Source organism: Halichondria panicea, chromosome 10, assembly GCF_963675165.1.
Source record: "Halichondria panicea chromosome 10, odHalPani1.1, whole genome shotgun sequence".
NCBI lineage: Eukaryota > Metazoa > Porifera > Demospongiae > Suberitida > Halichondriidae > Halichondria > Halichondria panicea.
The window spans coordinates 748,688-760,641 of NC_087386.1; the positions used below are offsets into that span (position 1 = coordinate 748,688).

At 43.7% G+C, this 11,954-nt stretch overlaps 4 protein-coding genes across 4 annotated transcripts in view; 3 read left to right on the forward strand and 1 right to left on the reverse strand.

Annotated features, from left to right (window-relative positions):
- LOC135342913 (vesicle-trafficking protein SEC22b-like) overlaps nucleotides 1-2,847 on the forward strand; it is a 34,142-nt gene extending 31,295 nt beyond the window's left edge. Inside the window, exon 4 of the mRNA XM_064539796.1 lies at nucleotides 2,492-2,847. Within this exon, the coding sequence (XP_064395866.1) occupies nucleotides 2,492-2,620 (129 nt within the window). The 3' untranslated portion in view covers nucleotides 2,621-2,847. The remainder of the gene's footprint in view (nucleotides 1-2,491) is intronic.
- LOC135342912 (vesicle-trafficking protein SEC22b-like) lies at nucleotides 1,498-3,612 on the forward strand. Its single transcript, XM_064539793.1, has 5 exons — nucleotides 1,498-1,654; nucleotides 1,859-1,974; nucleotides 2,288-2,448; nucleotides 2,854-3,006; nucleotides 3,262-3,612. The coding sequence occupies exons 1-5, from the start codon at nucleotides 1,583-1,585 to the stop codon at nucleotides 3,414-3,416; spliced, it is 657 nt and encodes a 218-aa protein (XP_064395863.1). The 5' UTR covers nucleotides 1,498-1,582; the 3' UTR covers nucleotides 3,417-3,612.
- Nucleotides 3,613-3,847: 235 nt separating this feature from the next.
- LOC135342896 (gamma-tubulin complex component 5-like) lies at nucleotides 3,848-10,945 on the reverse strand. The gene is made up of 21 exons (XM_064539770.1): nucleotides 10,788-10,945; nucleotides 10,596-10,702; nucleotides 10,209-10,414; nucleotides 9,954-9,995; nucleotides 9,835-9,875; nucleotides 9,513-9,766; nucleotides 9,044-9,230; nucleotides 8,616-8,823; nucleotides 8,231-8,355; nucleotides 7,798-7,991; nucleotides 7,555-7,648; nucleotides 7,363-7,410; nucleotides 6,964-7,178; nucleotides 6,652-6,763; nucleotides 6,233-6,364; nucleotides 5,958-6,058; nucleotides 5,661-5,796; nucleotides 5,156-5,338; nucleotides 4,753-4,878; nucleotides 4,273-4,462; nucleotides 3,848-4,146 (listed from the first exon to the last, which is right to left on the reverse strand). The coding sequence occupies exons 1-21, from the start codon at nucleotides 10,854-10,856 to the stop codon at nucleotides 4,088-4,090; spliced, it is 2,829 nt and encodes a 942-aa protein (XP_064395840.1). The 5' UTR covers nucleotides 10,857-10,945; the 3' UTR covers nucleotides 3,848-4,087.
- Nucleotides 10,933-11,896, forward strand: LOC135342910 (small ribosomal subunit protein uS2m-like). The gene is made up of 2 exons (XM_064539789.1): nucleotides 10,933-11,069; nucleotides 11,118-11,896. The coding sequence occupies exons 1-2, from the start codon at nucleotides 10,949-10,951 to the stop codon at nucleotides 11,816-11,818; spliced, it is 822 nt and encodes a 273-aa protein (XP_064395859.1). The 5' UTR covers nucleotides 10,933-10,948; the 3' UTR covers nucleotides 11,819-11,896.
- Nucleotides 11,897-11,954: the final 58 nt, after the last annotated feature.

The window sequence follows — 11,954 nt, forward strand, 5'->3', positions numbered from 1 at the left end:
GTAAATGAATGATTACGAGGTTGAATGTGATCATACTAAATATTTCCCTATATAACACTATGGCACTGCACACACACAAGAGTAATAATGGGGAAGTAGAAACATCACAGAATATGCAACAGACACTAAATACTCTGACAACACACACCAACTTACAGACTTTTGTTTCAGAGGGTCAGTCAAAGGTGAGGTGGAGATACATGAAATGGAAGGAAGAGAACATTAGTGCAGTGATACAGTACACTGGTGATTGCATGACACAGGGGAGGGGAAACAATTGTGGACAGCCAAACATGCAGACTGAAACACTTGATTAACCATGCATACTTTCAGGTACTACTACGAGTAGCCTCGATCCCAGGCCGCACTTCCCACTTCACTTAGGGAAGTGGGCCTGGTATCGACTGCTTGTGCATGCGCTAATATCCCCCCGGTATCTGGGGGCTTTGGATAACATCGTATATGCTCAGTAAAACTGTGACATCACAACGAACGAAAGTGGATTGAAGGAAGTGATAGAAAGTTCGATTGAGTTTCTAGCCCATCTGATAGCATTCTCTAATAGCTACCCTTAGCCTGCTATGTTAACAAAAGACTCACAGCCTGCAACAGTGTGGATGACGATCGTCTGAACGGAGTGAAAGCTGACAAGAGCCTATATGGACAGGCCACGCCCATTTAACACTAACTTTGGTGAAAGTCTACTATACTACTGCTACTGATTCTATCAGAAGAAAATAGCTGTACAACAAACATACACAGCTCTGTCTCTAGCTAGCTAGCTATATAGCTATGTGTATGACTTTTAGGATATTTTCTCTGATGAATCCAGTATTATAGGAAATTTTACGGGAAAAAATATCCAATAATTTGGCGCATGCGCAAGCAGTCGATAGCAGGCCTTCTTTTCTATGAAGGCCGGTGAAGGAGGCTATACTACGAGTAGATCTACTTGTCTCAATTAAGGAATAGTATCACATTCAGTTATCCGTATGTGCTCTTCTTTACACTGTCTACCTCCTAACAACAAGTGCTCAGAGCACAAGCATGTCAGCTTGGTAGAATGTGATTGAACACAACGTACCTTAATGAACATCTGTTGTCCATCCAGAGAGAGTGGTACATGTGGAGAGAACAACAACATGAGATAAAACACCTCACACTGACAGGGTAGAGTGTAGGCACTATACTGTGATGAATGAATGATGCCAAGTGTGTTTATGGGTGGTCAACAAGTACATCTAGGCACTAGGAGAATGCACTGATCATTGAGTATCTATCTATCATGTGAATATCATACCCTTTCCCAATGTTGAAGTCCATCCTCCATCAACTGTGGGGAACTAGCAGCATTCAGGGTTGTAGATTCAGCCATTTCAAGAGAAGGTCTGGAAGGCCCTTATATTTCTTTGTGGGTGGTTAGAGGCATGAGGGGGAGGGGCTTGTAGCAACACCCACACATTGTTCAATAAAGAATGGGTTCAAAGGACACATAATTATTGTTCCAAATAGAGCACAGAACATACATAAAGCAAATAAGTATCAGAAGAAGAAGCACTAAAGAAAGAAGAGCTCAGGAACAATGGCCCACCTGACACTAATTGCCAGAGCCAGTGATGGACTACCTCTGTCTGCATCCATTGTCAATGAAGAGGTAGAGGAGCTACAGTAGATAATACAGTACAGTCTGCATTGGTCCCATCAGGACACTGTACTGTATGCAGCTCAGTGACATGAATAGTTGTCAAGTCATGATTCTGTAGACATATAAAGAGAACCTTGCTAGAATAATACGTGTGTAGTGTGTGCTATCTTTAACAGCTTGAATTAACTGAATTGTTGCATTCTCCCTCTGCAGTCTGGCCGGGATTATGCTGAATACCAACCCAAGGCCAAGCAGATATTCCGCAAGCTGTCGTCAGTCAGCCCCCCTCGATGCTCAATCGAGTGTGACCCGGGTCGTATGGTGTTCCAGTAAGCACTCTCCTGTGAATGTCATTATTGCCTCGTGGTGTGTATGATGATTGGTGCTCTGTCATGGTATAAACTGATGCAATGGATGGCCTTTTGTTTGTGAGCATTTGCTTAACTGTACCATACACATTGTAAGTGGTGTGTGTTATACATAGGTCCCTCTATAGTGATTGTCTAACAAGGAACTACCAGTGTACATGTAGTCTAAGAATAGTTGGAACTTGGTTGGTGATATTATACTCCAGTTTAATAGTGGATGAGGGCGATGGCTTTGAGCTTGAAGCACACACACTAACATGGACCCCCCACACAGCTACATCCTTGAGGAGGGGATATGCTACCTCGCCCTGTGTGACCCCACCTATCCTGCCAAGCTGGCCTTTAACTACCTCGAGAATCTACACAAAGACTTCAGTGAGCAACATGGCAACGATGTACACAAGGCCAGTCGACCGTACCACTTCATTGAGTTTGGTACGTATTTCTGCCATCCATATTTTGTAGACTTAATTATAAGGTCATGCTTTTTTCCTGTGTCAGCATTGGACATGCACAGCTGGGCAACACCAGCACTTGCAGTTTCTTGTGTATGTACTGTTTCAATTCAGTGTTGCTACCTGTAACTGTGGTAGCTTCTGGAAGCTAGTGTTTAGTCCACTCTTGTCTGTTGTTTAGCTCAGCTAGTCACAACAACAGTTAACAATGGAGACAATGCAGTCTATACTCTAGCAGTACTATATGTAAAAAAAAAAAGCCCATTGTATGTGCAATACTTACTTAGAATTTGAACTACTTAACATCAACTCTTTACTTCAGAGTGGTGGCCCACAATACTAGTAACTCCACCCACCACACACACACACACACACACCCTCTCAGGTGCTGAGATTAACAGAATCAAGAGGAACTATCAAGAGTCTCAGACACGAAGGAGCTCACAGCTGCGTAACCTAGGAGATGAGCTGCAAGGAGTCCAGAAAATCATGTTTGAAAACATTGACTCGGCCTTACAGAGAGGAGAGCTTATCTCAGGTGTGTGCAGTAGTCATGTGATCCCATGAGGGATAGGGGATACCATTTCTAGCCTCCTCATTGTTGTGTCTGCTTACTTAGGAGCATACTACTAGTAACTACTGCTACAGTTATAGCATTTTATCACCCGTACTTCATTTAGCTTCCTTACAATAATTACAGACTGTCCTTTCTCTCACCCACCCACTCACCCCACCCCTCACACACCCACTCACCCACACACCCACTCACACTCACACTCACACACACGTGCAGATCTCAGTGACAAAGCAGGGAAGCTGGTCGACCACTCTCGTGCCTACAAGAAGGAAGCTCGCTATCTTAACTTGAGACAGTCACTAGCCGCCAAAATAGCCATAGGTGTTGTTATATTCCTTATTTTGATTTTTCTTAGGTACCTTCTCTTCTAATTAGCTGACATGCTACGATTATAGGACTCGAAATCATTCACACGCTTTGTCTCAAAATAATTATAGCTATAATTATTGTACCATTATCAGGAGTAATGTCTATATTAAATTATATACATGCAGTGTTATTTTATTGTGATTATAAAGATAATTCAACGAACATAATTATTAAAGAGTCATTGTTTCATATAAATTATACACTGAATGAAAAAGTTCTATTTGTAATGTCTATCTAATAGTGTTTAAATCACCGATAATTAACCTGAGAAAGTTATCTTCTCTGAGAAAAGCCATATCATGGCCCAATTACCAATATTGTTGATATCAGGAGCAAAATTAAGTTCAATTATTACATTACAAAGCTCATTTTGTACTCTTAGTAATATTACTTATCAATTTGTGAACTGCAGAGGTACGTATACGTGACATGGTTGACACAAACGCAACATTCAATGCCAAATTATATATATTGATGCAAAAAATAACTCGTGATGCTTGAGATTGAGGATCATAATGCAACAGTGACACAATTATGAAGTCCATGCAAGAACTACGTCTAAAATAATGTTATAAAGTACTGACAATTATTACACTATCAGTGGTAGTGTGGTGGGTTCTGGTAGCCGGAGCCAGTAAGTGATGAAATGTGTGGTCATGACAGGAGCAGAAGATCAGGAGAACACTCTCTGACCAGTCTTCAGGGTTCGCATTGAGAAAGCAAGAGTTTCCACTGTGTGTGTGTGTGTGGGTGTGTGTGGGTGTGTGTGTGTGTGTGTGTGTGTGGGCGTGTGATATTCCTTTGTACTGTGTAATGAGAAGTGAAGGATCACTGTTATGTATAACACAGAAGACTTACAATGAGGGAAAGTCCCACGCTTGACCGTGTTGTTGAGACAGGAAACAAGAAAATGGCTGCATTTTAGGAACTCGTCCTCAATTCTACTAGCGTTCTCTGTGCTGAAGTTGGCCACGCCCATTTCCCAATGACGCTTGAATGTGACGGCAAGATTGAGCACGTTCATGATGGCCCCCTTCACAATGGATGCCTGCACAAATCACATGTACAGAACGGATTCTACTCAAAACTGAATTGTGTTAATATAATAATAAATGCTGTTGTAGAAATGCTCACAGCAGATGCACACATTATATTTATACAGCTATGTACGAAGGTCATGTACCTAATACTAATAGGGAGATGCTTCCTAACACGTACATATGCATTACATATGTACCAGTGTGAACCATTAAATTTCTAAAAACTGATGGCTACCAGACGGTGATCAGTAAGGAAAGTTAAACAGAGACTAATAAACAGAGGCAATAATTATATAACCTTCTTGTTGAGTAGGCAGCGATCAAACAGTGTCTCTGTGTAGTGTGTGTGGAGCTGCAGTATAGTGTCCACATCAGCGGCACCTCCCACACTGCTCTCAAACTCCACCCCCACACTGTGCAATATCTGGAGGGTAACAACGAGTACATAGATCTACATGTACATCACTATAGTCTAATGTAAGGGGACCACATACATGTACGTAGTTGGAAACCCCAAACGTTGACGTACAGTTATTCTCTAGTTCCTAAGTTAATTTAACACGTGACCTTTTCCATTGGTCCCTTAGGGTTTCACAGCTATAGGCACTACTCACTACGTTTTGCAACAACCTAGTCGCCCTTTTGAAAGTATACATGGGAGCAAATAAACTCGCAGTGTGGTGGCACCAAGCTCTGCTCACCCGAGTCATGAGGTAGTTGGTGAGATTGTTGACAAAGTGCAGTAGTCTTGAGCGCAGTAGCAACAGTAGTCTCACCCTCCCCTGTAACTGGGGGGGAGATAGCCTGACAACGTCCACCTGTTTCATGTGTACTGTCTCCAGACTCCACTTGGCCCAGTTCACATTCAGGAGCAGCTGGAACACCTGAGGGAATGTGAACAACGGTGATGTATATGATTTTCTGAAAGTTTAGAATGAGACCTTTCAAATGGTACCATCAAAGTTTCTATACGAGAGATAAAAGTATTTGCCAATTTGGCGATACCATGGATAATAGCCCATGGTCCAAGGGCGAAAAATGGCAAATAATGGCACCTCTTTTAGATGCCATAACTTGAATTCTGTTGATCCAATTTCAAAAATTTTATGATTTTCTGAAAGCTTTAGAATGACCTTTCAAATGGTACCACTTGTTAAGAATTGAAATGACAATATACAATGCTTGAACGTACTACCAACCACTCACCTTATTATAAGTGTCCATGAGAGGTGGTGGGAAGACCATTGCTAGAGGCCAGGGAACAGAGTAGTCCAGGGAGATACAGGCGAGGGGGGACTTGGTGGACGAGGGGACAGGGGGTGGGCTGCACACCACCTTTAGTCTAGGAGGGGGACAAATGAACAAACACTTGATTAGAAACAGGTTTTATAAAGTTATGATGGACCATAAAATTTACCACAAAACGAATTGTAGCATTAAGACAATGATCCAAAAGACATAATTTTTACAACTGCGTATGCACATCATGCGCATAGTGCTTGCCTTTGTTCCAGGTCTGCTGAGTCAGCAAACTGTCCCTGAAGTGCCTCATGCAGAACAGTGTTCAGGTACCCTGCATCCGCCCACTCTCCATCCTCCTGGATCTACGTAGTGTCACATGATAATCACATGATGAGGCACTTGTAGGTATACCCAGTATTGAGAAAAAAATCATAATTTACGGAACAATACTTACAGTGTATAATATACATACATGTAGATGACGTAATGGTATGTACAAAATAATATATGTAGAGTAAGTTTGAAGAATGACTTACCCGTTGAAAGATGTCACAGCAGAAGTGATGCATGACAGGTCCATCAGCCATGAGCAGGAACCGCTGAACAGTCCGAAAGTGCTCATTGAGAGAGTACACCTCCGTCAGCAGTCGCACTAGACAGCTGGAGGACTGTATGGGGACAAAGGTCACTGAGAAGGACAACTAGTACTGTAACAAACTACACGTTTAAAAATGTTCGTGTTAAAAGTCTACAATCAAGTTAATGGCCAGGGAAACAGCTGCCACATCAAACGAAAGCAGCAGGGGCACAAATCGCCCCATCAAGACTCAGAGTAAGGCCACCTACTGACGCACATGTAGCTACCAAAACATCTAGCTCAAAAAATACGGCCGGCCTCTCAAAAAAACAATCACGTACGTACACCTGTGTGTACCCACAGTTAAGAGTGCCGTACCTTGTGACAGTGAGTGGTGATGAGTGTGGAGAGGGTGTGCTGTAGTGTGAGTGGGAGGGACGGAGAGTCCACCCTCAGTGAGGACACCTTGTCCCACAGCACCTTGTCAGGACTGTAATTATGTATTGGCAGTAGGCATTTTCAAATTGAAACAACGTACATACAGCTGCTGGTACCCTGAGGCTACTAGTGTAAAACTGTAAGCTACATGTATTGCATACATTATGTACTTTGGACCCCCCCCCCCCCTTAAAACCCTGAATGCTGCGATGGCTATTCAGATGAGAAGACTACTATATAACTCAAGCTCACCACTCTGCTGCTGGTTTCTCTAGCTGGACTGGCAGATATGAGAGGTATCTCTGAGCAAGGGGGTCCAGTCTCCAGGTGAGGGCTGTCTGGTCAGGTGATCCTTCTGTGCAGTCACGTGACGTCCCAGACAAGTCATGTGATAAGGATGATCTCAGCGAGGCCAGAAACTCTTCATAGAGCGATGTGGGTGTGTCTAGATTGTCCATTTCCTTTCTCTGCATGTACAGAAATAGGTAAATACAGCGTATAAACTGAAGGAGAATAATAATTACTGCTTTCCTCATGCATTTAAACAACTGCTATTGTAATTGGGAAGCGTTCGTTAGATGGTGGCCGGTGGCAACAGTTTGGATGGTACATGTGTATCTGTGTACCTGCAGACTGTCTGGAGGTACTCACCTTTCCCATAGCTTCAATCACATGCATGGACTTGCCGGCTTGTAGCACCTGTGAACAAGCAATATGTAGCTAACAATATGAGACAAACAAGCAAGTGGGGCAAGCCAAGCGCAATTCAAGCCCAAGCCAAGCGTGGGGCAAGAGGCATTCAATATTGAGCAGAATGCAACTATGACCACTACGTGTACACACCTGATGTAGGACAGGTTGTAGGAACTCCGGTACTGGTTGCCGTAGTGAGAACCCAGAGACCCAACTCCAGTCCTCCCCATCATCACACTCCTCTCTAGTCAGGGAGAAGAGATTAGTCACGTACATGTACAGTCATGTAGACTGCATGTGCACATGCATGTACATGTAGACTGCATGTGGACATGCATGTACTTTGCATACCTAAATGATTGAATAATATCCAACGACAGTCTTCATACGTACCTTTGTATGCAAAACTCCTCCCACTTTACGTCCAGTGTCCCCTCCTTTATCCAGTGCTCGATTAGGTCAAGGTACGGCTGTAATGAGGCCAGCCACAGTGGAAGGAGGGTGGTCAGGGAGGCGTGGCCAGAGGTACTCAGCGCATCCAGCCGAGAGAGGGAGGTCCACAAGGTCGAGAGGAGGGTTGAAGATAACTGGATGTAGAAATGAAAACAAATCAACGAATCTTCTATTCTAGCGCCTCGTAAGTTATCTCTTAAAATAACGCTTGAAAAACGGCCTGGGAACGAGACTACTTCAATTCATGCAATTTAACTAGAATGCTCCAGTAATAAATCTGAAGAGAACTTTAAGTACAGTTTAGTTTCACTGAGGGAGGGTACTGCTGAAACCCCACTAGTTGTGTGCATGAGAAGTGACATGGGCCCCTTACAGATAATGGAGTTGGTGGTGATGGCTGCTGGTCCAGGACAGTGCTCACCACGCTGTACAGCTCCTGTACTCGAATGTACACTGAGCTCAGGCTGACCTCCAGAGAGAATAATGTCACCATGGCAACTGCAGTACGTAGGAATACAGTCCAATCATAAATCTGCTAATCAGGTATTTGGAAAAACTAAAAGGCTACATTTGGAGTTACATGCCTAGCACAGGACCACATTATTAATTTCATGTACATGCATACATGTATATACTTACGTGTAGCTCAAGCAAAGAGCTAGCACACTTTATATGGTAATGCTCAGATTGAAGTAGCTGTGAGTAGTTCTTCTTAAATGTATCATTGACCTGCACTACAGTTAGACTAGTCTAGAAACCTTTGTTGACGACGTCCCTCTCCAGCTCTCTGATGGTCTCCTCCAGTTGGTTGGTACACACTCTCAAGGCACTGGAGAATGCTTCGTACGTCCTACAGGGGATGGGCTGATTGTCGGGGGTAAAGGTTACTCCACGGCAAGTGTTTCTCAGCACACGGAGCATGGAAATGAAGCCAGAGAAATAAGAGAGCTGACGTTGCAAGGACAACTGAAAATAAGATATAAAAATAGGAACTATTACACAGCATGTACATGTACATGGTACATGTCAAAAAATAATTTGTTTTCTCGATTGAGTCTCATTATGGTCTCTATAGCTACAGACATGCAATCCCCAGTATGCTTACAACTCGTACAAGTGAAGGGCCATGAATAAATTCAATATACAATGTTTGTACGCGTGCGATAACATTTAGAGAGTCACTCACTGGTGTGAGATGAAGGACTTGAATGTCCTTCCGTGGGATCACTTCTGAGTCACTAATCTCGTACACAAAGCTTGACCCCGCCCCCAGACACGCCCACAGTGTTTCCCGCACTACTTGCCACTCTGTTAGAGTGACCATATCTCCCAGTGAAGGGCGAAGAGGCTCCATTGACTTGAGATAGGAACTCCTAATGAAGGGGTGAAGTACACTCAGTACCACTACCAGGCTATAAATAGTAGGTATAACTGCCACATACCATGGCTTGTGGTCAGACTACATGTAGAGCTAGAACTGAATACAAAAAAAAATTTCTGCACAGCAATCAAGGGCCGGATAATCGAGGTTCTACTGTAACTTTTCACTAGTTGTACAATTTGTAATAACAATAACTTGTTTGCTCAGCATTAACGAATAGGGTAGTCCTCCTAGGACCATAGCTACTGGACCAGAGAACACGATTGTGACTCACCAGGTGGTTGCTAGGCTGCATGCAGGGTGAGCAGACGCAGTCAGGCAGTTATCTTGGAGGCTGGAAAGATCGACTTGATGTTGCGGATTGGAGACATCCCAGTATGGAATATGGACGTGCTTTAACAACATGGAGTGGGAACTGGAAACAGGAGGGGAAATCCCTTCATCCAAAAGCTCGTCCCCAATTGCTGAGTCGTCTAAACAACGTTTGGTGGGTGTGGTTTCATCTGATTGAGAAGTGGAGTCGGACCACTAGAAAAAGGAATCAGTTAAGCAAAATAATAAATGACTTATTATGAGGTCATGTGAATAAAACTCACCTCTGACTCGCTGTCCGAGTTGTATGCCTGGTAGCGAATACCTTCCATGAGATGTGTGTGTGTGTGTGTGTGGGCGTGTGTGTGTGTGTGTGTGTGTGTGTATGCCTGGTAGCGAATACCTTCCATGAGATGTCTTGTCCAGTCAAAGTCATCACCTGGGACTGCATGATTGGGGGGGGGGGGGGTGTATCAGTATGGTAGGCCATGCGTGTACCGTATGTACATGTACACAACGATTGCTGCATTTCGTGCTTTGTATAATTATATACCTCAAAAGTAGGTCCTGGTAGATTGTGTATTTAGAGATATATATAGCTAGCCAGTGTGTACTGAAGAGATATTCAAAGCCCCTTCGCTATATTGGCCATACCCACCTTGTCTCGAGGGGCTCTCGGGACCCCCCACATAGTCCCTGTTGACGGGGGATTGTGATATGGTGAGCAGGAACAACAGAAAGCCATAGTGAGCGTCGGAGTGAGGGTAGCTCTTCTCAAGATGAAGAGAGAGGAAGGTATGCGTTAGCTCCTCAAGAGATGCCGCCTTCTCTGGTTGAGAGTGAACTTGGAACTTCTCCTTGAGCCTGTATTGCAAATAACGACATGGTGCCTTGACACACGTAACAGAGTTCTACAAGATTGGATTCGCTTGCAACAATAAGTTTATTTTTAAATGCAAACAAGTGTGAAGCCCAGAGCTATTAAAACATAAAATGGGCATCAGAATTGTGGGTGTGGATTACGTTTTTGTAATGTAGAAGTTACCCAGTGATGGCTCGGTTGACACTGAGATCATTGACATCTAGAAATCGATGAAACTTGAAATTCATTTTGGCAAACTCGAAGCACAACTTGAAGTTTTCCTCCTGCGGCTGCAGAAATGGAGTAAAAAGTTCATCAGATATCATGGATTTATTTTGAGGCTGCATGCCAAGCACTAGTGTGCTTTCTCCTCACCTCAAATCCACTGACTGTTGCTATCAGCTTCTTTGTGAGTGCTCTATGCTCTTTGGAAAAGACTGCCATCTTCAACTTTGTTTCTAAGGCGGCTTAATCCCGCGGCCAGATATTGAGGTAAATGTACACGAACTCTGACCTCTCACCCACGTGTACCAAAAATGGCCTTGCGAAAGTGTTTGAAGTGTTTCTCCTTGCTGCCAACTCATGTACCAAAGCTGCCCGCTGCTACCAGGTGCCTAGCTTCCTTACCATTGGATGTGGTTGATCCTAAAAATGAGGGTGAGTTGTGTGAAAAGTTTTACCCAAAATAAACTTCACTGTTCGTAGTCGTACGAGAGCCGGATGCTGGAAAGAGTCCACTGGAGTGCCCTGACTACTTTGGAGTGAACAGCTTGGTGACTATGGAGGATCTACTGAAGGCGCGTGTGCATCTAGGCCACAAGACTGGACTGTGGAATCCTCTCATGAAACGATTCATCCACGGCTCTCGTGCAGGACTGCATATTCTCGATCTTGACCGCACCCTCCCACTATTACACAAAGCTCTCAACGTTACTGCCCACGTTGCATATCGTGGAGGCATCATCTTGTTTGTAAACGAGCGGCCACAATTCGAGGGTCTGGTACAAAGAACAGCTAGAGACTGTAGAGAGTTCTTTATCACTCAGAAATGGAGAGGAGGAACACTTACAAATTCGTACATGCTCCTCGGGACTCTGCGGCTGCCAGATTTAATGATATTCACGAGCGTACCCCCGAGTAAAACAGCTGTCAAAGAAACAGCAATGGCGTGTATCCCGTCTATAGGAGTGGTGGACTCTGACTGTAACCCATCTCAGATCATGTATCCTATTCCCGGCAACGATGACTCACCATCTGCCCTCAGGCTCTACTGCAGACTGTTCTCAGAGGCCATTCTACTGGGTAAAGAGAAGAGAAAATCTGACTATGCTGACAAGCCTGAACCTGTTAGTGTTAGAACAGAAGAGTCTACGGAACTCAAATCAAACGCTAATAATAATAGTTAATTAGTTTCTGTCAAGTCTCATAATTATATACAATGTAGTACAGTATCTATGGTTAAGTAATACTTGTAGTGTTTCTAATACAGTCATGTAGGTATGAAAGAAGTACATAACTTGATTTGTGCCCAGTATAGTACAA

What these genes read in the sequence shown, in the direction of transcription:
- LOC135342912 (XM_064539793.1), top strand. Translation starts at nt 1,583, where the DNA reads ATGGCCCACCTGACACTAATTGCCAGAGCCAGTGATGGACTACCTCTG. An exon ending in CATCCATTGTCAATGAAGAG is followed by an intron (nt 1,655 to 1,858) that starts GTAGAGGAGCTA and finishes CTCCCTCTGCAG; the next exon opens with TCTGGCCGGGATTATGCTGA. An exon ending in CCGGGTCGTATGGTGTTCCA is followed by an intron (nt 1,975 to 2,287) that starts GTAAGCACTCTC and finishes CCCCCCACACAG; the next exon opens with CTACATCCTTGAGGAGGGGA.
- LOC135342896 (XM_064539770.1), bottom strand. Translation starts at nt 10,856, where the DNA reads ATGGCAGTCTTTTCCAAAGAGCATAGAGCACTCACAAAGAAGCTGATA. An exon ending in GACAAGACATCTCATGGAAG is followed by an intron (nt 9,876 to 9,953) that starts GTATTCGCTACC and finishes ATCTCATGGAAG; the next exon opens with GTATTCGCTACCAGGCATAC. An exon ending in TGCAGCCTAGCAACCACCTG is followed by an intron (nt 9,231 to 9,512) that starts GTGAGTCACAAT and finishes CCCCTTCATTAG; the next exon opens with GAGTTCCTATCTCAAGTCAA.
- LOC135342910 (XM_064539789.1), top strand. Translation starts at nt 10,949, where the DNA reads ATGGCCTTGCGAAAGTGTTTGAAGTGTTTCTCCTTGCTGCCAACTCAT. An exon ending in GGTTGATCCTAAAAATGAGG is followed by an intron (nt 11,070 to 11,117) that starts GTGAGTTGTGTG and finishes CACTGTTCGTAG; the next exon opens with TCGTACGAGAGCCGGATGCT.